Genomic DNA, 25,845 nt, shown 5'->3' with positions numbered 1-25,845 from the left:
TGATAATACTCCATTTTCCTCATTTGCCCTGTTAAGCTGTTATTTGGCCACTTTCACAGTACAAAAATGACCAAATCTAATGAGCCTTTTAGCTAAAAGAAGGGATACAAAAAAATATCCCTGATTTATACAGTGGTATTTGATCTGAGAGCAGGAATGGATTAAAAAATGGTTTCAGTAGTAAAATTACTCTCAGTAGGCTAAGTGTGATAAGGACAGGCCATGCATTAATCAGTATTACGCCTGAGGAGGAGGATTTCTCATTATTGGGTTGATGAAAGGGTTTTCAGTTTTTCAAAAACTTTTGCGTGAAGTATGAGAAAGATAATGCGAACGGACTTTAGAGCTTGTTAGATGATTGATGTCTTAAATGTAGAATAGGTTACATGTAGGGTGTAGTTTGATGTTGATTGATTACAGGCTTTATGGTGGTTGGTAGACAGCAGAGGATTGGAACTGAGGAGTGAAGAAAGCTTGGAGAGTAATGTGTGTGTGTGTGTGTGTGTGTGTGTGTGTGTGTGTGTGTGTGTGTGTTAGAGATACTGATCCACCGGTGGACTGGTTTGCAGTGAGGAGAAAATTGTGTTCCTTTAGTAGTGTATTATTTCAGTAGGTAAGAAATACCAGATCTGATTCCATTTACTAAAAATATATATTTTTTGAATTAGAAGGTAAGTGTGGCCAAATTGTAGAGGGAAAAATCAGAGTTATAATGTAGAAGTATAGAATAAACAGTTATAAGTAATGAACAGTAATAGCTTTTTTTGGACCAACACTTTGGTTGATCTTCTGGAGGAACCCTTAAAGGTTCTATGTAGACCCCTATGACAGTGTATTCCTATCAGAAAGGGTTTCACGTACAATCATTTTTACGAGGTAATAAGCCTTAAAGGATCCTTATTTTCAGTCTTTGGTAGTTGGTACCACTACGTTGGCCGTGAGAGTTTCATTCCTTCAATAATTCATCTAGATTTATCACATTGTCCTGGTCGGGGTCGCAGTGGACTAATGACTGACTAATGGATGGATTAATATTTTCTAACTTTTATGTTTGTGAAGGCTACTAACTGAAAACACAGGACTCATCAGCTGTCTGTTGTCTTGTCATGAGTCTGGCTTACTGTAACATTATGGAATGTAATGTCTGTAACGCATGGCTATAACAGTGAACAAAACCATCAGAAAAGACCGTTCATGTTCTCTACTTTTCCTTGTTCAAGGAGAAAGCACAGTAAAGCATCTGACGAGCTCTGCCACAGTACACTATTTAAATGTTCTTTATGTGTATTACAATAGTGCTGCCTGTTTTATGACTACATATGAATTGAATAGGGACGATTTTAATTTATTACATCATTATACTTAAGATCCCGGCTCATTTAATGTATACTGCTCAACAGCTGAGACTGTGGGAACCTTATATAGCAGGTAATAGATGAATAAAGTGAACAGAAAATGTAGTGAATGCTCTGTCTCACTCATAGTGCGCTTACAGTGCAGACATATGTAATGGTGTAAAATTGAAGTAAAACAGCTATATGAAGGGAATCAAGTAGAAATCACAGCCTCTGTTACACCAGACAGATTAGCAAATTAAATGCGTCATCTCTCTCTCTCTCTTTTTTTTTTTAATACTAACTGACTGCCTGACCTAATCAGTGAGACACACAGTGTGTCACACAGCTGGTTACAAAACAAATGAACAGTCAACTCTCCCATTACTGAGGACTGTGTGTAAAAAAGGCTGTGATTCCTCCTCTGTAGAATGTAAATGCTAAATCTGTTAGTTATAACTTATATTGTGCACTTAAACCTCAATCATTATTTCATTTCAAATCCCCTGAGCTGGATATTTAAAGAAACTGGCCATTGATCTTTTTCAGAATTATATACATTTTTATATACTTGCATAATTTAATATTAAATAAAGCAGAGTTAGTGTTTCAAACCTAAAGTTGATTATTTTCCTATAACAGCATGTCTCAGTGTTTTATTACTCTTATTACTCTTATACCACAAACATTTGCCAACTATTACATTTTTATTATTATTTATTAAATCATAATTTTTAATCCATTTATAGTTTAACATTAAGGCTCCACTCAACAAGCTGTGAGCAATTACATTGATACAAACCTGTGATTTGCCTTGTAGCCGGTACTACTGTCCGAGCTGCTGTTATAGAAAATTAATCAACACCTTCTGACCAGTCAGGAAAAGGTCTAGATAAAATGTCTTTCCGATAGTTTTAAAATGGGATCATCTTTATTATTTAGTCTGAGGTCATCCTTAAGTGTCACAGAATACCTTTTGAACTGAGTCTTCAGTAGTTAGGAAGATCTCCAGGGTTCTGTCCTTCTTGTGTTGCCGTTATTATGTGATTGCTCACTCACGCGTTTCACCCTTTACAAAATACTTTATACCTCATTCGTTTATATTCTCTAGATATTTTCTACTGGTGGCGAGCTCAACAATGTTTCTGCATCCCGTGTTGTTTCTCGTGCATCCTTACCTTTTTTTTACGTTACCTGCATGTGACATCTCATCTCACCTCACCTCACCCCACCTCACCCCACTTCCCATCCCTCTTCTCACCTTGTGCATTGGGCTGGCATGTGATGGTGGCACTGGTTGTGTTTTCTTCCTCTCCCCCCTTCTGTACTAACAGACGCAGACCAGACGGGAGCATGCCCTCCTTAAGGAGCTCGAGCAAAGTCTGCTCTTTGAAAAGACCAAAGCTGAGAAACTCCAGAGGGAGTTAGAAGACTCTAGGGTAATGGATCTCTCTGTGTGCTTTGCCCGAGTTGCTCAGGATGTTTCAGGGGCCATAATGAAATTGTAAAGAATCCTGGCTGCTCATTCAGTGCCTTGATAAATCAAATGAAGAAAACTGAACCCTCTTAAGTTTCACACAATTCTCTACACTGATGCATTTTAGATACAATTATTTGCTTATGTATGAACGATTTTAAAAATGCCGATCCTTTCTATAGCCATTCCTGTTCAGACCTGGGGCAAATATGTACTCGAATTATAATATATCCAGAAAACTTCTGCCTTGATTTATCAGCAAATGTGTGCATAATATACTTATTTTAGAAACAAGCAAAACTTGTTAATTGACAATTTATTTAGTGTTTTAACTCATTACTATACCGATTGTCATTTTGGATTTTACACTGGCTCATTAATATCACATAAGTATTAAGGGTGGGCGATAAGACAAAGACATATCACGATACTTGAAGACATTTCTGTATTACAGAATTTGTATCACATTATGTAGGTTTGCTAACAAACTACCAACACAGCAGTAGTGTCGCGAAAAAAACTACAAAATTGATGTCTACAAAACTAGTTTAATTAACGCTGAAAACGTAGGAATATAAAATTCTAAATTGTTAACATTTGACGGTTTTAAAAAATGTGCAAAATGTGGTCATCAAACCAAATTTTTACATCTCACAGACCTGTATTAGTGACATAATTTCTCATAAGATTTATATCATCATACTGCCTTGCTGTAGTAAGCATAATGTTAAATATATAAATGTGTGCTTAAAAATAAGAATGAAAAACACAACCAGAATGTACAAAATTAATAAGAAATTGATCTGGATTAAAAGATTTCTAGCTTTAGTTGTACTTGTGTAATATTAATGACATTCACTTAAATGGGAACTTTAATTTAACTTAATGTCACTAAGGCTAACAAATCATGGTGTAAGGCAAAAGATAAACAGAATAGCTTAAAAATAGCTTTAAATTTTGTCGTAAATAAAATCCCCTGCCAATTTCTTGATGCCAGGACAGGCATCTGTTCTGAAATCACATACATTACATAAAGTAGTTAAAAAATTCAAACACAAGCTATTAGTATAAAGGCAAACAGCTGTAGATTTGACCGAGGTCTGACTGGGTTACTAGATTGTAAAATTATACACAGTAGCTTTCGGAAAATAGTAATACTAACCCTGTCGGATTTTCAGGCTAATCAAGATTTTAACGCTAACGACTAAGAGGTTTTTGTGGGGGCTGTTTTACTCACACTCCTGGCCTGAAATAAAAATATTCTGCTGATATAGGTTAATGAGGATATTTATTTCCTCTGTATTTTAGCCCAGTATTGAAGTTTGTTTTAAGACTTGATCAATCAGTAAATCTGTATTTGCCAGTTACTATAGCCTAAGCAAGTTTGCTGTTAAGATCATTTGGTTTCTGAGCTTAGTGCCAGAGGGAGCATAAAGCAAAGACATATTATGCTGAGTCGCACTCAGTCCTCTGCATTTTCCTCTTATGTGTTTAGTTAACGAAATGCTTTCCTAGCTTGCTACTCCCACTCTAAAATAAAAAGTATGCTCGAAACAGGATATGGTGGCAGCACTGAACTGATCCCCAGACCGTGTACTTCCCGTTCCCTTTTAGATAGTTCCCTTGAATCCTGCTTTGCTAATGAACTTTGGTTTTGGTTTTCAAGAGATCACAGCATAATCACATATGCTCACACACACTCCTTTTTTGCACACTTTTAGAAATTGTTATTTTTCTGCGAGACTACTGGTTGTCCCTGTCTATAGGTTGCTACAGTCTCTGAGAAGTCTCGCATCCTTGAACTGGAAAGGGACCTTGCTTTGAGGGACAAAGAAGTGGCTGCCCTTCGGCAGCACTTGGAGGCTGGTCCTGGACAAGCAACTTCTGCTGGGGACCCGACAGCTCCGGTCCTCCAGGAAGAGCTCGGTTTGCTTCGTACTCAACTCTCCTCCCAAGCTGCTAGCCATGAGATGGCACTATCTGCCTTGCGTACAAAGCTAGAAGCAGAAGCAAAAGCACATTGTGAGGCTTTGGCTCAACTCCAGGCCTCTTCGGCACTTTTATCAAAAGATAACGAGCAGCTTCGTGCCCGATTGGCCGAGGCAGAAAAGGAGAACGCAGAAGTCATCGAGCTATGGCGCTCCAAGCTAGCTTCAGCCATCACTTCTCATCAGCAAGCCATGGAGGAGCTTAAGGCCTCCTCAGGTAAGGGGCCCGGAGACTCCCAGGCAGCCGAGCTTGTTAGGTTGCGAGAAACTTTGGAAAGGCTAAAGGTGGAGCACAAACTACAATTAGAAGAAAGTCTAGTTAAGCACAGTGCTGAAGCTAAGAGGTGGACACAAGACGTCGACGAGCTCCGGAAACAGCTGCACGCCGTGACTGAGGAAAAGGAGCGTCTGGTGGAATCTCTCCGCACTAACCTAGAGAGTGCGGAGGATCAGCACCTGGTCGAGTTGGAGGAAGCTTTGGGCAAGCTACACAATGCTGAGATCAGGGTAAAAGAGCTAGAGGAGGACAACTCTAAACTGGGACACCAGGTGGAGGAGAAAACTCAGGAGGTCCAGGACCAAAACACTTTAATTCAGTCCCTTCGCTCTCAACAGAGCCAAGGTGACCAGGAGGTCCATAGTCTGTTAGCTCGAGTTGAGGAAGCGGAGAGCAAGGCCCGCATGCAAGAAGGAAAGGTAGGCTACATGCGGACAGCTGTTATTACTAAATTATTTAATGGCCAGTGGTTTATGTCATGCAGTTTCAAGAAATTGGAGGTTTTTTATACACTCCCAATTCACATTTCATGTGTTCTTATGCTTTTCTCGTGACTCCTAGGTTACTGAGGTGACCTCCATGCTGGACAACAAGCAGAAGGAGCTGGATAGACTGCAACAGAACCTGGCCTCACTGCAGCAAACCAAGAGCTCGTTGGAGCAAGAACTTGCTGACTTGGTATGAGATTGGTTTATTAGCAGCTGTGGGTGGTTTGGATGTTTCGTAAGTGGAAAGGAATGTAGCGTATGCAAATATTTTCTGTCTGATGTTTTGTAAGAGTGGCTCTTGGGTCTAATCATACGAAGTTTATCAAATGGTGGTGGACAAATCAGTAGCCAGGCACATTTTGTTCCCAGACTTTTAGTATTTCGTTTGGAATTGCCTGGATGGTGAGTAAGTTCATTGACCAGAAAAAGAAGGAAAACGTACTCCAAAGATTTTTGGAAAAACAAAATTTAGGATTTTTTATTTAGTTATGTTTAAACTTGGTGCACTTTACAGTGGTGCGGTTCACCTCGATGGTGTAACTAGAGTGCACGGTACTTGTTACAGTACACTCACTGACCGAGGCATGAGCTTGTTGACACTAAAACATTTTTTGGCAGATTAATAAGCATAAAAATGGGTGACGGATGATCTGAATCAATGCGTTGTGTCACATGATCATATACTTGTTAATTTTTAGTTTGTGTTAATGCACTTGACACATATGGCAGTTAGCTAGTTATTACATTGCATTAGCTATCACTTTTTAGCCTTTTGGTTTCTGGACACAACCAAAACATGGGACTGGTGCTGTTTTTACTTACTCAGTGGGATATCTGTGTAGAGAGTGACAGTGTAGCGTGTTTTTTAAAGGTCATGGGTCCCTGAGTAGCTCAAATAGGATTCGACTTTCTGTGGGTTCTGTTGAAGAGATTGCTTAACGTTCTCGTGTTGTTTGTGCTGAAATGTTCCAGCCAGTCGAAGGATGTCTCTTGGTCCCAATCACAGAATCGAGCAGTTAGCCTTAATTTACCATTATGCTCAGTTTATTGATGACTAGAGCTGGGTGATAGGAATCAGAATCAGTGCTAATCGAGCCAGGGCTAATCTTTAGGACACTGAGCCTAACGTAATGGAGCACACACATTGTATAGACTTTAAGTGGGAACAACACACAAATTTTATTTTACATGAGCTGTATGTACATTTTATATAAATTGTACCTCTTTCTGTATCTTGCTTGTCACTGTGGCATGAAGTTACTTTTGTTTTTTGTAGAAACAAAAAGTTACAGCATCCTTGGATGAACAGTCGGCGTCTTCACAAGCTGTTCAGAGTAAGTGTGTGCTTGGATTTTTTTAATTTTTTTTTTTTGGCTCTGTTCAGTTTCAGCAGTTGATGTGTATGTTTTGTTTTTGGGATTTAGAAACCACTTTCCCTTTATTCTCTTTTATTTCTTTTTATACTAAGTTGTATTGAGAACTTGAATGAGCAGCCAATTTTCAGTATGAAGCAAGATTTACTACGAGGCCCTGAAATATTACCCCGTGATTGATTAATAGAAAAGTAATAATGGAAAGTAATGGAAAATAATAGAAAGTTATGGAATGCCAGGAGCCAAATGAAAACAAGCTTGCCATCTGAATGTCTGTGTGTGTTAGATTTATGATTGTTAGCTAGAAAAAAAAGTCTTACGCTTTAAACATTTAGTTTAAACTGTTATAAACTGCAGATAATGAAATGTAGATAACAATACCTCAAGATTTTCCTTCTAACTTATTGTCCACCCTTTCAAATTATAAATGAATTTGCTATCTTGTTTTTTTCCTCCAGAGTTACAGGAGATGCTCGGTAAAAAGGAAGAACAATGCACATCTCTTTCCAGCGAATCCGAAAAGCTCAAGATTCAGCTGTCTGGTAAGATCAATCAAAATCCTCAAACTTTTCTGCTTGTACATAATTGTCCAACAAACTGATACTCTGTTATTAAGCTTTTGCTGTTCTTTTTTTTTCTTCTCAGGTTTGGAGGCAAAGTTGAAATCAGGTGAAGAGAAGCTTGAGCAGCTAACCAAAGATAAAGCCAAGCTTGAACACGACATCAGTGAGCTGATAAAGTCATCTGGAGACAGCTCTACTCAGCTGACCAAGATGAATGACGATCTCACTCAGAAAGAGAGGTGAGATTTAATACACCTTCACACTTGTACATGTCATTTTACTAACTTTAGATGAGCAATGATTATGCCTCTGGATGAGCAAGTAGTTCATAGCTCACAAAACAAAACAAAAAAATGATGGATGTTGAATTACAGGATAGAATAGAATATTGTAACTGTCCATATGTATTAGCAAAACAAAAGACAAATAAAGATGTCCTTCAAACCCCTTAAAGATGAGAATAATTAGAATTAGAAGAAATAAGAATAATTAGAAATTCAGACATCTCCCAGAATGCTTTGCTCCTGCCATGGTTTAGCTTTCATAGCTAGTCAAAAATTTGCTTGTCACTCACATTTCAGATGAGAAACACTAAAAATTTACTGAGCACTAATTCTACACTCCAGCACTAACTCCTGTCTAACAGGGTTTTAGCCTCTTTGACTTTTTTTTTTTTTTTTTTTTGGTAGGATGTGTTTAATGAAGACACATTTTCTAAAACGTAATGTGCACATGCGCAAATATTCAGAAGAGCGGGTGATGTGAGTGCATTGCAGGAGAGCAAAGTGTTTTAAATTACTCAGTTATAATTACCATCAGCATTATTTGTAAAGTGTTCGATTTTATATTTCATTCTAGGTCTGTTTAATTTTTTTTTTTCTTTCTTTTGGGTAAAAAACAAAAGTGCCATTTTTGACTATTTCTGGTTGAAACATTTCGGTGACGTCCCTAATAAATAGAATTTCCTGATACTTATTTAATGATGATTAAGTCAGAAATGCATTGATCGATTTTATTTCACAGTCACAATGAGCTCAGAATATCTCCGTTTACTGTGACAGAAAATGAGAGTGACACATCAGCGCATCTTTCAAGCAGAACGTTCAAAACACCTGTGCATTTTTACTAGTGGAAAAAGGAAGACTGCTCTTTTGGTGTATTTTTGCGTACCGCTGTTCAAATGTGAAGCTCCTACGCAAAATCTGTGAAGGTTGGCAGGTCTGGAACGGTCATTTGTATTTATTTTATGGTATTTTTTTTAATCTCACCCACGCCCACCCCACAATTCACACCCCACAGCTCGAACACCTCTGTCCTAGACAGTAACCTATTTGAACTGGTGTGCGAATATGTCTTTCTACCCAGAATTCACTGCACTTCTATAAGTCATCTGCTGTAAATGTAAATGAGACTGTAGAAATCAAGCCACATTTCTACTGTCTAAAGTTTGGTTCCTTTGATATTAATTTCTTCTCTTCAGCAAATTAACATGTATTAGTAATTCCATTCACAGGAGACTCGAAGAACTTCAGAATCAGCTTTCGGAGCAGAAGGAGTTGGTTGCCCGGTCTGAGGAGAGCAGGAGTCAGGAGCAGGCTCGAGCGAAGCAGGAGATGAAGGACACCAGCGAGAGACACCAGGAAGAAGTTTCCAACCTACAGGAGAAGATCAGACAGCTGGTAAGAGCAGACACACACTGTCAGAGTTTAAGCGAAGTTATACCACAGCACTGTTGAGTTCTCGATTCTGAGAGGTGTTGATGAATTTTCTTTGACCGCAGCTCTGACTGTAGTTCTTGCTGTAAGGTAAATCACAGATTTATAGTAATGCGCTTGTTGTCGTGTTATTGTTTCTATAGTAGCAGCTCATGCACGGGGAGTTTTACAGTGGACGCTCCACACAATCTAAACTTAATAGTGGGTAAAAGTGTTGTAATTTAACACTAATTTTTGTGACGAGATGTTCATTCATCATTTATAGAAGTAGTCTCTAGTGTCAGTGCTTCGCAGTCAGAGGTGAAGCTGTAACTTTAAGTTTTCCGCCATGGGAAAGTCTTCAGGGCAGAGAGTTGGTGCTTTGAGCTTTCTCAGTAACAAGTTGCAATTTTTCTGCCTTATTAACTTCAATGTAAAATGAGAGAATGACTAAGAATGAGAATATCTTTTATAATGAAAATGAAAATAACCTGAACTAACTTGTTTCACGGGACATTCTACAACCTTAAATTAATGATAAATGTATAAAGAAATGCAACACTTTGAGACATGCGTTTATTAGAAAATAATCAGCTTCGTCGTGGTAACAGTGTCACACCACCTTTGCACGCTCCGTTATGTTTTATTCCTTCTCTGTAGCACAGTTTGTGTACACGAACAGCAGTTTCTTCACTTGCCTCGAGGATGCTTGAGGAAGACTTGCCTTGTGTTTCACATTGTTGTGCAGGAGAAGAATGTTGAGGAGACTCACGCTAAGGTCCATGAAGCCCAGGCCTCTGGAGAGAAAGCACTTGCCAGTGCCTTACAGAACCATGCGAAGGAGCTACAGGAGCTACAGGGTCAGGTTGAAACAGCACAACAGCAGCTCTGCCTCTCTGAGGAGAAGTGCCAAAAACTTAAAGAAGAGGTGGAAGAGTTGGTGCCCTTTAAAGAAAAGGCTCAGGTATGAAAGAATGTGAATATTAGGATTCTGTGACTAATAATGCTGGGACACTTGTATATTGATATTCATTTATGGTCTCTCTGATTCTGGCTTGAATCCATGAGATAGAAGAGAATGTCGAATTTGTTGTGTATAAAGAAACAGTGTTGGTGTGAGCCAGCTCCTAAACAGAAAGCAACCTGAAACACTCAAACAAAAGAAAATGAGAAGCTAAGCAGAAGGAAGGCAGGGTGAAATGACAGACACAGATAAGCTGACCTCTCTCTATGGCTCCCAGATAAATGCACTAGATCATTCGGTGCCTACTGCACTCTGCATATTATGGAGATTCTCTGGTTTGTGTGTTTTGGCAGCAAATCAACAAACCACTTTAGGTTGGAAATGGTTTGTTTGAAGGCACTGATAGCATTAGTTTCCCCACATTTGTGCTGTATGTGCAGTATACACAGCGTTGTTTGATGTATTTTCAGTTTCGTTTAAGCCTCTGAGACGTGGGCTAGTAGTGTTTTGGAGTTGGTGGTAGATGGTGGTGTGTGGTGCTGGGGTTTCTGTGGTTAGTGTACCTGCTTGCATATATAGCTCTCATGCAGTCATACATCATGATTGTACAGCTTATGGCAAGTGATAACTATGTTATAGTGCAGTGGGTCTCAAAGTGGTGTCTGAGGACCCCTGGGGCTCTGTAATGCACTGTTTTTGTACTTATTAGTCTGTTTACTGGTCACTTGAATTAAATTAATGACAAAAAAATGAAAAAAATAGGTCTATAGATAATGTTTACTTGGACCTAATGGCTGAATTATACTTACTTTTAACTATGAATACGCAAGATGGCTGCCATATCCTTTGGTCATTTGGAGCATCATTTGTGCACGTGCTCAAAAATGCACTAAGCATCTGCGTTATGCAGAACCAATGTAAGTAGTGTGGGTGGCATAGCACCATGTGATACTGTGTTCACAACTTACGTAATGAAATCGCATACTTACGTACTGTTTTAGAACTTTACTGAGTACTAACACTAACCAGTTTTCCTATTACATTTAGTGTTAGAATTTTCAGAACTTCTCATGTAGCTTTCAAACCTACCAAAAGATTTGTTTTGCATAAAAGTCTTCTGGATTTGTTTAGATTAGTAACATATGTTTGAATGTAATGTAAGAGTTTTTGGTTTGAGACACAGATCACGACAGCAGTCACGATGACGGCAGAAAGTGTGAGAGACAGAACTCCGCAGTGTATTTGAAATCGCTGTGCATGGAATCGCTAAACATTTTACAGTTCGACTAGGAAACCAGATGAACAGAGATGATGTGGCTCTGATCCTCCAGATACACAGAAACTGTACAGGCGAGTTTGTGAGCAAAGTTGCTTACATTGTTGCTGCTCTTGCACGTACACGCAAAGTCAAGAGTCAAGTATAAACCAGCCTTAATGGGTTCTGTCAGTGGAAAGTTCTGGAAGTCAGAATCTAATTATACACATTTGAACACAAGCGACAACAGTAGCACTTGATCCGCACCCACAAGAGACAAACTACAAGTGACTTGTCGCTTGCTAGTGTGAACCTCGGGTTAGAAGGAATGATGATCATGATAAGCATATCAGGTGTATTCTCTTACACTAGGTTTCGTTTGCTGTTTTAGATTTCTTTATATTTTTCTGAATTTAAAATTCAGGAAGCTCTTGTATCACTTCTCACTGACTCTGGCATCACAGGGTTAGTGAGTGTCTGCTGTGGTTAGCTATTTATTCTGAATGTGCTGCTGAGAAAGCAAAGAAAGCTGTTTTTTTTTTTCCAGTTCTTCTTTGGATCATTGTGAGAGATTTTTTTTTCTTTAAAACATCTGTTTTGTTCCGATTTGTTCTAAATGGCGGTCCTGTAAAGTTGCTTGGATTGGATTGTGGATTGGCTGGAGCTGAATATGCGCAGGCTTTGGTGGAAAAGTGCAGTGTTGGAGCCACTCGTCCAATTTTCGTGTTTTCACATCACCACTGGCGCTGTGTTGGTTTTCACCTTGCATGTTAAACCTAATTTATCTTTCAGTCTGTGGTGTTTCTCACCTTTTCACTCTCGATATCACTTCTGCTCATTGTTTGGTTGGTTTACTACTCTGTTACTAGCTGCTTGTCTCGGTGGCTTCCTTCCACAGTGTACACCTCGTGTGATATGGGTTTGAGTTTTATTTTCCTTTATCCACTAACCTAGATAAGAATTATAGGATGAAGTCAGGTGAATATGGCCGTCAGGTAAAATGAACTCGATAATATTTAAATTTATAATTAAAAAAGTGCTGAGAGTTGCAAAATCCTGTTTTTAATGTAATAAGGATTGTCAATAACCGGCCCATTTTAGCAAAGACTAAGAATTTAAGGGTTCATATGTCTGTATGTAATCAGATTGTGTAATTAAATGATGGTTGCTCACTTTAGCTAGGACACATAAATAGCCATAGAACTTTATTTCTTATTAAATATTTCTAACAGAGAATAAAGAAACTAAAAACTTACTAAATAACATACCACATCATATGCATAATTAGTTTTAATAGAGTTGCAAAGAGTTCTAACAAAGCCATCTTCCCGTAAATTAGTGCTCTTCATTCACATGGTGAGGATGTTCATGTTGATTAAATTCATCTTGACACTATATACATACCTCATTTTTATTTATATATAAATAACCTTTTTTCATTGTTGGAGATAACCTATGTGATGTTGCTTCTTTTTCCTTGTTTCCTTTGTTTCTGCATTTTTTTTTTTTTTTTTGCATCAGGGTTTTACTTAACATTTTGTTTTATCAACATAACCTTCTCCCTTTCTTTTTTTTCCCCCCCTCCCTCACTCAGTCTCTCACTACTGAATTGACTTGTTCCATGCAAGGGGCTGAGAAGCTTGCTTCTGAGGTTGGCGATCTAAGGTTGTTGTCTGAGCGTCTATCTAAGGAAAGGGATGAAGTTCGTGCTCAGAAGGAAAATGCGGAAAAGCAAATTTTAGAATATCGCTCGAAGATCTCTAGCCTGGAGGAGGTTCAGAAGGATCTCTCATCAAAAAATGATGAGCTAAAAGCGTCTAATGAACAAGTAACAAATGAAATTAAGGAACTACGTTCCACCAATAAACAGCTGCATGAAGAAAAGTCATCTCTCAACAATGAGAAAGAACAGCTTTCCAAAGATGTACAGAATGCGATACAAATCCAAGAAGAACTGAAAGCTGAGATTGGAAGCATGAAAGAGACTAAAGCACAGCACCTTATTCAAATAGAAGATCTCGAAAAGCATAAAGCGGAGCAACAAGAAGTCATACTGAAATATCAGCAGGAGGTTCAGCATCATGAGAAAAATAGTGCAGACCTGGCTCAAAAGCACACCAAGGCCTGTGAGGATAGGGATAAGTTTCAGGAGGAGCTTAGATCCTGCCAGGAGGAGCTGCAGTCCTCTAGATTGCTGTGTGCAAAAAATGAAGAGCTTCAGTCAAAGCTGCAGGCTGAGAAAGAGGAGCTCTCTGCTACGAATGCTAAGTTGCAGGCAGAAATCGAAGTTCTTCATAATGAGAATGAAAAGGTGGGATCAGATCTCAAAACTGCCATTTCAGATAAAGAGTCTCTTGCGGCTGAAAAATCAAAACTTCAAAATCAACTCGATGCCATGAAGACAACACTGGAGCAGTTCAGCAGGGACAATGCTGAGCTCCAGGCCTCCAAGAACAGCTTTGCCAGAATGCTTGAGGAAATCAAAACTAGCAGGGAAGTCACAGACTCTGAGAGGCTTTTACTCATGGAAGAGAAGGAAAACCTCCTCGAAACCCAGAGGAAAATGTCCTCCGAAAAGCAGGAGCTTACTAAACAAATAGAAGTGCTGGTTGAAAAGTTGCGTCTCAGTACAGAAGAAGCCAAAGCTGCCAACGAGAAGATCCAGACCGACACAGCAGCTTTTGCTCAGGAGAAGCAAATGATTAACACACAGCTCTCAGAGGCTGAGAAGATTGTTCAAACCCTTGAAGAGGAAAAAATCAGCTTAAAATCTGCTCTCGAAAAGCAAAATAATGAACAGCAGCATTTGGAACAAGAAATGAGCAGCTTGAAGGAGAAGTATGAAGAGGAAATATCGGAAAAGGCTTCTGTCTTAGCAGAGAAAAATCAATCGGAAGCTGACTTATTAAGTGAGAAGAACAGTCTGAAATCAGAACTGGACAAAATGAAGCAGATAAACGAGCAGATAGATTCAGAGAAGATGAAACTGAGGCAAGATAATGATGATTTACAGACTCTTCTGCAGAAAAAGAGCTCTGATGTAGAATCTCTAGAGAAGTCCAATGTCAGCTTAACTGAACAAAACCAGAAATTACAGCTCAACTTGGATCACATGAAGGAAGAATATACAAAAAATGCTGATTCCTTTGAAAAGGAGAAGATTTCCTTGAACAGCGTGATAGAGGAGCTCAAGAAGACAAACAGTGATCTGCTTCAGAAAGCTGAACATCTTTCAGATCAGAACAGATCACTCTCTGAGGCCAAGAACACCTTGGAAGTTCATCAACAAGCACTAGAAATAGATAAGAATGAATTATCTGTTGTAAAGGAAAACCTTTCTAAAAAAGTTGAGGAACTAATGAATAAGGTTACGGATTCTGAAAAAGAGAAAGCCAGCCTTTTGGAGGTGAAGTCCAAGCTTGATGGTGAACTTGTGGCCATCAGGATGGAAAAACAGAAGGCAGAAACGGAACAACAGTTACTTAGCACCAAAGTAGAGCAATTATGGAACTCATTAAATGACACGTGTTTGGAGAAAAAAACACGTTTGCAAAACCTTAACCAGACTTCGGTTTCCAGTTGTGAAAAAGTTGAAGAGATATTTAGTGCACTTCAGAAAGTCAGCGAAGAGAAAACCTCTCTTGCCAAAGAAATCGAGCTTTTAAAGACCCAGCAGAAGAGAAGCGATGAAGACAGATCAGATATGGCCGTTGCAAAAGAAGTTCTCACTTCCAAAATTGCAGAACTGGAGAACACCACCAAGTGCCTTGTTAAGGAGAAGACCGACCTTCTGGAATCCCGTGTATCTCTGGAACAGGAAGTCCTGTCTCTTCGTCAGAGCGCGGAAACGGGTGACAAGAAGTGCTCTGAATATCTGATTAAAATTGAAGAACTGAAGAAATCACAGCTTGAGCTGGAAGCAAAGTTACAAAACCTTCGTAATGACAACGTTAAGCTGGAGGAGCAACAGCAAGCTGCGGAAAAGCAGGTGACGCTTTTATCCAAAGCCAAGGATGAGATAGTCTCCAGCCTGGCTGCAGTGCAAGCTGAGAGGGACGCTCTACAGGCGGGAAAGGAGGAGGCCAACGTTATGGTGACCCAACTTGAGGCCCAAAACAAAAGTGCTCTAGCAAAGCAGCTTGAGGTATTCCGCAACTAAAAACAGGCTCCTCAGACCTAGTGTTGCACTTCTGTAGTTCAGTTGCTTCCTGCACTCTAAAAGGCTTGCCTTGCTTTGCCACTCTAATCTCACCCTTAGTTGTTTTCCTTAATATGCATGTTGCTAACTCACTTTAATTGTCCTATAACTGCAAGTAGGTCAACCAACCACGTCTTTGTATCGGTGCTGAGTCGGGGTTATGTCATGGACGAGTTCAAGGCAAATCTGTAACAGAGCCAAGCCCTTAGCACGTTCCTCTAAACATGTCGAAGGGCGGAGTATGAGAATGTTGACGCGAAATAGATTCAATAGACTTTTTCGCAGGTTATCAATTGAGAGATTTAGCAAGTAGCCGTAGCATGTGACCAGGCTCCTTTTTATAGTTACTAAAGGGCAGTGTTGAGGACAGCGTCATATTAATACTCCATCAATATTGTAGTATATTTTTTTATTGGATTCAGTTGGAAGTATAACAGAGGTGCCAACATCTACAGCAGTATTATTCACCATTTTTGCCCCTTTGCCATAGCGATACAGGAAAAACCAGAAAACTACACTTTCTGCTTTCTTAGCTAAAGCAGTGGTCAGACCAAATGTAAGTAAAAGCCAGTCCTCCGACAAGGGAAAGGACGCAGGACATGAAATTTGCGCAGTTGCTTCTAATAGACGTTACTTTTGCGTCGCGTGATTTTATCTAGACTTTTATCTAAACTTCGATCTGGTGAGCTGATAGAAAACAGGAAGGCAGTCAGTTTAAAAAAAAAAAAAAAAGCTGCTTATTATTAAGTAGTGATCACAACTGACTGACTGCCTCGCTGTTTCTTCTTGTTGCTTGGCGCAAGTTTGAAATTAAAAAAAAAAAACTAAAAAGAAATTATCCGTTTCGTTCTCCAACATACACTAGGGTTTTTGAGGTAAAATTCATCATTTTTTTCCTGCTAGGAGTTCATTAAAGTTGGCACCTCTGGTACAAACTCTTATATTATAGTAGGATTAGCTATTTGTGCGAAGTGTTACACCAAGCCAAATTACTTTTATATTACTTTTATAAGACAGCATGAAAGAATGTGGGCTAAATAGAATAGACTAGAATAGTTATTAAAGTGTTAATAATTAAACACAGACAGTTCTTTAGTTGCTAAAAATGCTAGTTAAGCATAAATTCGGGCTATATTTATTACAAAAACAGCCAGTGAACTGTCAATGCATTAGCATTTCACGTTCGTTAGGTTAAGATAATAATGGTAATTAAAAAGGTAACATGTTATACACCTTGTTAATAATACTCGTTAAGTAATATTATATAATGTGTTAGTCTCAACAGTAGCAGCAGTAGGGGTTTAGTTTTCCTAATGCATGGCCTACTCATCATAATTTTATTCAATTAAAAATCTCCATTTCAGGCTGTTTTTGATTTATTCAGATCTGGTGCAACAATAACGGATGAGATTTTTGCATGACCCGTTAATTCACTGACTAAATACTTGACACTAATCTTTTCTACACCCTTTAGATTTGTGGAAGCTTCAAAACTGAAGACAAATAATATCTAAAATTCTAAGAGCATGATTTAAAATTGGCTGCAGGAACGCTAACGCTTTAGAAGTTGCACATTATTTTTGGTTGGAACGAGTTCATCTTGGCTTCTGTAACAGTTTGGATTGACTCACTCTCTCTAAGTCCTGTATCATCCCACCTTTCTGAAACTTACTTTTTCCTCTCACAATGTGTTCTAGGCTGCGGAGAGTGCTGGGCACACAGCACAGGCCCTGGACAAACTGACTCAGGAAAAGCTTGCTTTACAGAAAGAAAAACTAGCAGCAGAGGCACTTGTCCAGGAGTTTAAAAATGCCAAAGAAGACATGCAGTGTCAGGTGAGCGGCTGGCTGAAGCCAAGGACCTGGAAATGTCACTGGTCTGATTGATTTCTGCAGATAGATATATGTGGAAAATCGACAGTTTTGCTATGACATTTAGGGGGTCTGAATGTAACAAAGGTCAAATTTCATACTGTTCACTGTGTTTTGGTTATTGTCATTGTGTTTTAGATGATTATTTTAGGATAATATTGAAACTTTAGTCAGTGGTCAGTTTGATATCAAACTGCCATAGAGGCTGATGCCATTTTATACACTTTTTATATGCTGTAACATCACAGTCCCTTACAAATAATCAATCACTATTAAATCAACTAAAAAGTCCAGATTAAAAAAAACAAAAAAACAAGAAAAAAAAAGATGTTTCCTGTCAATCACAGAGATTCTAGCCAATCATGGGTGTCTGTGAGCTCATGTATGCGGAAGAGGGCAGATAGTGTTTTCCTCTGAGTGTTTTTAGCTGCCTTGTGACCGAGCATGAGCAGCAGTCTGAAAAGAAGCGTACGTTGGCTTCACCGTGTCTTGGTGGAAGCACGTGCTAGCCTTTTTTTTTTTTACCCTCCCCGATTGGTTGAGAGCTGAATAATTCACATAAACGCATGTGATTGGATAAACCACAGCAGATGTTTTGCTACAGAAGAATGTCTAATGTCTCTGTTACAGTATTTATCCAGGCCTCAATCCACCAGTTGACGGCTTCTGCTCTATCACCTATAATCATAAATGAAATTAAATATAATAATTATATTTAATTAAATAATTAAAGATTACTACTAGTATTGTGGATATTCTTTGCATTACTCAGCAATAACATATTATTCTAATTATAACTAGTTATTGTGAATTCAATTAACAATGGAATAGGGTGCTTTGGATTGGAAATAAATCACTATATAGATTGAGATCTGATAAGTAGAGGGACAATTTGACAAATTTCTCAGTTATTTTCAAAACACCTTATTGCATTGTTACTTTAATTTCTTCTCTTAAAATGCTATATAGTTGTATAAGCATATATTCTCCTCACGTCATCTCAGGAGATTTTTCTTTGCCAATGTCACCTCTGTCTTTTTCATTAGAGATAATAATCTACATCTGGATTTTTTGTAAAGCTGCATTGTGACAATATCTGTTGGTGAAAACTCACTACAAAGAAAACTGTAATCAACAGATATTTGAACATACTTGCTGTGGTATGATTTTGATTCTATAAACTGAATTATTATTATTTTTTTTTGGTCTTTATTGCAGCTGGACAATCTGTCGAAACAGAGCTCACAATACCAACAGGAGCTGAGTAAATCCAAAGAACAACTGAGCTCAGAGAAGGAGAGGATCAGCAGTCTTTGCAAAGAAATGTGAGTCACAGTTTTCTACTGTAGTTCATAGACATAATACAGTGTCATATTTAGGATCTGATGTTTTATAATTATGGAAATTACAATCGTGCATAAGCTATGTGTGCTCTGAACATCTTGGATCTGTGATCACTTTCATTTTTTTTCTGTGTATTTCAATTAAATGAATACTTACAGTATTGTATCTCAGTGCTATTGTTTATTGTTTATCAATAGATATATTGATTGGCATAACTATTTAGTTGGCCAAAGGACAAGAAAATTCAATAAGACATATGTATGGTGGCCTGAGAAAACCCTTCACATGGTGAAATGGTGATATAGTTCTGAAAGGTTTCTCCTTTGAGTATCTCTACCATACAGCATTTTAAAGTTCCTCCCAAAAGTGAAAAGTTTCATTTCATTTCATTTCATTCTGACTGTAGCACAGGAGCATGGCAGACATATTGACAGCCAGTATCTTACAAACTGAACTGATCAGGCTTATGGCCATTTCACTATGGCACATAGCCAGCAACTTGATCAAAGTCACTGTGTGAGGAAATCACACTTTAGCTAATTTGAGACATTTTTCTATCTCCTTGCCTTTTAGGAAATTTGCATGAAGATAGTTAACATATGATTAAAAATTAAATTTTACATTTTTCCACGTTTTGTTGAAATATATTCCTGCTTTCTTGAAATTGAGGTGTCAACAAACATAAGATTAGCTAACACAGCTAGTGCCAGGCTTATTTGTGATCATTTGTGGAAAATCGCAGGTTGACGAGAGCCTGTTGTGTCTCTTTTGGCCAATGTTCATCATTACTTTGTGTGTGTATCTGTTCATGAGTGTGTGTGATCTTGTCTCTCAGTGAGGAGCTGAAAAAAGCAGCATCTGAAAACGCCCTGGCTGTGGAAGCTGTGAAACAGGAAAAGGCCAAGCTGGCTGAAGAGCTGTCCAGCAGCCAGAAGGAAAACGACAGCCAGCAAAAAGTCGGTTTCCAAAAACTGGCACTTTATTGTCCTGCTGTTAATTTTTTTTTTGCACTCGATGAGATTATGTGATGTGCTGAATAGTGATTTGGGCAGCTGGGACATACTGACCTGCACATTGTTTACAGCGAACTGATTCAGCCTAATTCTGATAACATTAAATACCTTTTATCAGAAACATTAAGCTTAAATATATGCCTTTAAATGTATAAATAATAATCTGTTCATTTACATTGCAGCTCAAGGAGCACTTGGAGCGCCTCAGGAGTCAGATGAAGGACATGGAAAAGAGGTGAGACACAGGACACTACCTGAGTCTTTGCTCTGTCACTTGCCTCGTCGCCTTCCCTACTGAAGTCCTGAAATCATTTTTGATGTGATATTGGAAATGCCACATGATTGAACCTACTCGCTCTACTCTTCCCTTTACTGAAAGAAAAGTGTTTCATCATATGATACACTTGCCAGTGAAGTTTGTAACTTGAAATCCAAAGCATATTTCTATGTATATAAGGGAATTATCCTGTAAAAATGATTTGATTTGCTTCACTTGTGATTTAACTCTTCGTTTTTACAGGGAGCTCGCCCTGAAGAACGAATCAGACAAGGAGAAATCTGCTTTACAGCAATCTATCCAGAAAAACAGTGCCTTGATTTTAGAAAAGAACAGAGAATTGGAAACGCTGAGGAGTGAGGTAACGTATATGATCTTTACCTATAACATCCTTTTTATACAACTGATCTGTATCGGAAAAACAAAATCAGTTTCTTTAATTTGAGTCAGCGTTTACTGGATGTTGCTTAACTAAAATGTTAAAAAGATTGACAAAACAAAAGCTTAGCTTTTGGATCATATACAAAGGCAGAAGCAGGAATAACAGACTGTCATTTGCTGAAACCGAGGAATAATTTGCTTTTCCTTTTTGCGTTACAACTCATATGACCATAGGTTTCGATATACCACTCTGAAGTGATGTCTAAACAATTCTACTAAAGGATTTTAAAGACTGGAAATTGGCAGCAAAATTGTGAGGGGGTGAGAGTGAGGGAAAAAGAGAGAGAGAGAGAGAGAGACATATTGATGGCATATGTGGGTCATGGTGTTGGCACTATCATTGGACTTTTCAGCATCTGTCAGAAAACAGTATACAGTCAGCTGTATAATATAGATGTACAGACAGCTCCAGAAATAAAAATTGGCAAAAATGAGTTACAAAGGTTATGAATGAAGGTCCTTGTGGTGAATTTGATTTATCTCTCACTAAAAATATAAAAGAAATCTAAAAAAATAAAACCCTTATAAAAATGTGGTTAGTTTCTTGTCAGTCTTCTCGCTTATGTAATGTACAGTCATGTGAAAAAATTAGGACACCCCATTAAATATTCAGTTCTTTATTAAGAAATGTCAACATGTCAATTTCTGATCTTGTTTTAATTTGTCCCTGTAGATGAAAGTGATGTAATTGCATGTAAACTACAAAAAAAAAATCACTTTGTTTTCACTTATTAAACAAAAATGAGTATTTCAACTGAGGAAAAAGTTGGGACACTGTATGCCCTAGTAGCTAATGTTTCCCCTTTGGCTGAAATAACCTCAGTGAGACGTTTCTTGTAGCCATCTACCAGTTTCTGACGTCGACTGAACTGGAAGAAGGTTTCCCCCACTCCTCAATGCAGAATTCTTTCAGCTGTGTGATGTTTGAGGGGTTTCTTGCATGCACAGTCCGTTTCAAATCACCTGACAGTGGAATGGCTGATTACAAATTCTTTTGGGATCTTTTTATATCCCTTAGCAGACTCATAAGCATCAACAGTCTTCTTTCTGAGGGCCTCAGGGAGCTCTTTGGATCTCACCATGGTGATACCTCTCACTTCAACAATTATGAGCAAACCAAACTAAACGTCTGAGGTTTAAATAAGGCAGCCTCCTTTAAAATGCTCTGTAACGATGCTCTAATAATTTGCACCTGATGTGATACACCTGTAGGTAATTTTAGCCATTTTAAGTACAAATAAATATAGGGGTGTCCTTACTTTTTCCTCACAAGAAATTGGATTTTTTTAAATTACATTTTAGAGATCAGTTTAAAAAAACTTTTCTTTGGTTTTATTTGTTTAATTATCTTACTTGAATCTCCCAATATTGTTAAAATGAAGATCAAATGTCCGTATGTTTAACTGTGTTTAAAAAAAAACAACACAGGCTTTCATGGGGTGTCCTCATTTTTTCACACGACTGCATTTCTTTTTGCGAGCAGGTATCAGGGCTGCGTAGCGAGAGTGCCGCTGCAAACACCCTCCAGAGCACCGTGAAATCTCTGGAAAGTGATAAAGCTCAACTGCAGGAGCGAGTGCGCACCCTGGAGAAGAGCTTAACAGCAGCTCAGACGTCGAGTCCCGCAGACATCCCCACAGGTTAAAAAAAAAAAAAAAAAAAAGTATTCTATATAACGTTGTTCTTTTATGACACTAAAGCTTATTTAAAATTGCTTTCAGTTACTTTTATTAAAGTTATTTGAATATAATTTAATTTGATCTCTAATGATGTAACTGTTGTATAACAGCAGCCAGAATGACACTAAGTTTTTGTGTTATCTGGAGTTTTCTGTTTAAAAATCAGCTACAAAAGATAAAAAGACAGCAGTAATTATTGTGGAAAGCGCTGCGGAGAAACTAGTCTTAATAAAGATGACTGTCTCAGCAGGGTCTCCTGCTCTGGACGAGATGAGAGAGGCGAAGGAGACAGCCGAGTGTCAGGTACTCAGGAATTACTCTTTTATCAAATCTTCCCCACTGATGACTGAATTACAGTGTTGTATAGGAAGAATAGCAATCAGACAATTATTTGTTAAATGGTTTAATGCCTTTTTTGGATTGTGTGAAGTGCAAACAGTCCATTTTTCACATACGTCTCAACACATTTAAATGACGGGCATTTAATTTAGTTGTGTGATGATGAAAGTGTACAATAATAACCCAGTTTCACATCTCTGAGGCAGAATGAGTACGTGTTGTTTAAATCTGCAATGGCAGACTCGTTTCCATCTGCATAGACTGTAGAGTTCATTCTCCAGATTTTGTGATGCTTTTGTGATGCTTTAAATCTAAAACTGATTGGCCAAGAGGATCATTATGATGGAGTTTGTTTTTTTAGAAGCTACTTCTTCACTTTCCTTCTTCTTTATTGAAGTGCACCATGCAGGTGATGAACTGAGGGTTTCTCCTCCCTGTCTTGTGGTCTAAATAATGCTCTACTTTATAACAGCTATAGATAAATGACCGCGTCAGACACGAGTCTGTTGATATGGATCACTGAATCATATATTTTATATATATTACGACTGTTATATAATGTTGTTGTGTAACACCAAATTAAAAATGTATTGTTGCTTTAAAAAAAAAAGCATAGAAATATAACCCACATGCACACAATGAACACAACACCTACAAGCCTTATTCTTTACCTTATTTTATTTCTGTCACTGTTGCACAGCTACTGAGAGAGAGACACGTAGTCGTTAACTGGTGCCCTTTAGCAGAGCCAATAAGCAAATAAAAAAAAACTGGTTATAGTTCCGTGACTCTGATTTTCTAAACATGAACCATTGTGGCTTCCGGAGCAGATCCTGATTTGTGGTTTATCCAATCACACGCGTGGAAAATATTTAGCTGAAGGCAGCTGATCGGATAAGAGATTAGATACAGGCCTAGAGACATTAGTCTTAGAAAAGGGAGAGTTTTCAAAGATTTTTTCATTTTATTTACTGTATCTGGTCTGATTAGCAAACAGCGACATGGCTAATTTGTCGCTGTTGAAACCAGAATGTTTATTGTACAGAGAAAATGTGTTTATTCTCTCTGCATCACTGGTATAAACTATCAATACAGTGTTGCTCTGTACTGGATATGTAAATATTAATCATCATGACTAATTATCATGTGTGTGTGTGTGTGTGTGTGTGTGTGTGTGTGGGGCAGGTTGAATTCCTGAACTCGGTCATCGTGGATCTGCAGCGCAAGAACGAGGAGCTGAAATCGAAGCTGGAGAAGATGGCCGAGGCAGCACTTAATGGAAACACAGCCAGTGAGATGGACAACCACGAAAGGTGGACAATCTAATACTGCAGAGTATTTACACCATAACATTTTAACACTGCTCTCACATGCAATTCTGTGTGAAATGGCTGCTTTTAAAAAAAGTTCAGAGCAAAATTCAGCTTCTTAGAAAAGCGCAGAATGATATTTTACTCCTGAACAATCGGGCCACGAACTTGATTGGCAAGAAAAACAATCACTGGGAAAAAAGTGCTTGTGGGGGGAAAAAAAAAAAAGTCTTGTTTGTGTGCCGATATAAGGAGATTTATGAAATGTTAAACTGAAAATATCAACTCTCTAACTTTTCCAACATCGCAATATACTTAAGTAAAATTAACAACTTGCGTATGTTTATATACAGAGTGTGGCTGCATACAATCAAGTTACACAAGCAGCTTCTCTTGATTTTCTGTCTTCAAAGCTATAAAACAGGCAAACAACCTCCTCATCACCAGAGCTACACCAGACTTCATTTCATATTTATTACTGATGATGATAAATCTAGTTTAGATAGCAAGCTAGGCTAGTCAGCTGATACTAGCTAGGGCGAGTAAGAGCGTTGTGTGAAAGCAGCCCAGAGATGTTGTTTGATCACAGACATTTGTTAAATATATTTGTATAGTTTAACAATATTTCACAGAGTGGCTTTCATTTTAAGATGAAATGACATGATGTGCTCCTAGTCACCTAAAGAAATGTAGGCCGTTTTATTTACGAGTCGTTTACTTTAATAGCACAACATGCCTTTTCCTTTCTGCAGCTTGTCCGAGTCTAAAACCAAAAAGAAACTGCCACCGCGCCTCTTCTGCGACATCTGCGACTGTTTCGACCTCCACGACACAGAGGACTGTCCCACGCAGGAGCAGCTGCCTGATTCTCCTCCTCACACGACCTACCATGGCAGCGCCAGCGAAGAGCGGCCATACTGCGACACCTGCGAGATGTTCGGCCACTGGACCGAGTCGTGCAACGACGACCAGACCTTCTAAGCTGGCAATACCCTTCTGCAATACCGCACACGCCTTCAACAACACATTGCACAAGTGTGGAAATGTCCATCTGTAGTGTGTGTGTGTGTGTGTGTGTGTGTGCGCGAGTGTGTGTGTGTGTGTGTGTGTATGTGCACACGTGTGCATTCACTCGTTTGCCATATCTCCCTACACAGTCCTCGGATTTAAAAAAAAAAAAAAAGTGTGTCTGGGATTTAATCGCTTTAATTTGTATTCACGAATGAAACAATATTGAATTCTTTAACAGACTGTTAAAAGAAAGATTGATCCATCTTGTTTTTTTTAATCCATGCGTTGAATTTGTAATAGCGGGTGATGGAGATCATAGCTTATAGTCACCATTCATTTTCGGACCTGTTCCAATCACTGCAGCAGGCATATCCTTGTCCTAAGTGTTTGAAAGGAAAAGGGCGCTACAATGCTAATGCACTTTACTCCAACATCCTCTTCCCCAGTTTTCAGCTCGATGAAGAACAAGACGGTTTCGTAAACAGAATGTAATTCAAGGTTATATTGATGCTGTTACTTTTTAGTTTTTTTTTTTTTTTTTGGGGGGGGGGGAATATTATACATCTGTACAATAAGAAATAAATATTGTTTAAATCATGTTTTGGACCTTGCCTGATAAGTCACACCTTTTATGAAATGCTGCTTGAACACGACACCAAACACGGGGATTAGTATTGTAGTATTGTAGTATTGTAGATGGAGAATCAGCCAGTTCTGCTCACAGGTAACCACAGGACAGTGTTGCTCAATATTATACTAAACGCCAAAGTTAACACACACCCGAACTCCACACATTTCAAGTTACCATCCATTTCCTGTGTTGTCATTTTGGGTGTCTACTGTATTTCCATAAGAGGTCATTTCAAAATGATCGCTAAAGACAGATTTATTTCAGCTTTTATTTACTATGTCAGATTTTCAGTTTTTCATTGTTTGTTAGTATTTGGTG

The 25,845-nt window shown here is 38.4% G+C and overlaps 1 protein-coding gene across 5 annotated transcripts in view; it reads left to right on the top strand.

Annotated features, from left to right (window-relative positions):
- The window catches only part of clip1a (CAP-GLY domain containing linker protein 1a), a 35,726-nt gene extending 10,233 nt beyond the window's left edge, over positions 1-25,493 (top strand). For 2 of the 5 annotated variants that reach the window (XM_053228881.1, XM_053228882.1), the window contains 18 exons: positions 2,669-2,773; positions 4,578-5,495; positions 5,638-5,754; positions 6,841-6,898; positions 7,396-7,479; positions 7,583-7,739; positions 9,014-9,179; positions 9,943-10,158; positions 13,008-15,557; positions 17,309-17,446; positions 18,701-18,807; positions 19,662-19,782; positions 20,022-20,074; positions 20,360-20,477; positions 22,041-22,197; positions 22,484-22,539; positions 23,761-23,888; positions 24,638-25,493. In XM_053228881.1, the coding sequence (XP_053084856.1) occupies positions 2,669-2,773; positions 4,578-5,495; positions 5,638-5,754; positions 6,841-6,898; positions 7,396-7,479; positions 7,583-7,739; positions 9,014-9,179; positions 9,943-10,158; positions 13,008-15,557; positions 17,309-17,446; positions 18,701-18,807; positions 19,662-19,782; positions 20,022-20,074; positions 20,360-20,477; positions 22,041-22,197; positions 22,484-22,539; positions 23,761-23,888; positions 24,638-24,866 (5,478 nt within the window). In that variant the 3' untranslated portion in view covers positions 24,867-25,493. The remainder of the gene's footprint in view (positions 1-2,668; positions 2,774-4,577; positions 5,496-5,637; positions 5,755-6,840; positions 6,899-7,395; positions 7,480-7,582; positions 7,740-9,013; positions 9,180-9,942; positions 10,159-13,007; positions 15,558-17,308; positions 17,447-18,700; positions 18,808-19,661; positions 19,783-20,021; positions 20,075-20,359; positions 20,478-22,040; positions 22,198-22,483; positions 22,540-23,760; positions 23,889-24,637) is intronic. The other 3 variants (XM_053228883.1, XM_053228884.1, XM_053228885.1) reach the window with 3 other exon arrangements.
- The last annotated feature ends 352 nt before the right edge of the window (positions 25,494-25,845 follow it).

This window comes from Pangasianodon hypophthalmus, chromosome 24, assembly GCF_027358585.1.
Source record: "Pangasianodon hypophthalmus isolate fPanHyp1 chromosome 24, fPanHyp1.pri, whole genome shotgun sequence".
NCBI classification, from domain to species: Eukaryota; Metazoa; Chordata; class Actinopteri; order Siluriformes; family Pangasiidae; genus Pangasianodon; species Pangasianodon hypophthalmus.
Note: the sequence above shows the minus strand (reverse complement) of the source record. Positions and strands in the feature narration are given on the sequence as shown.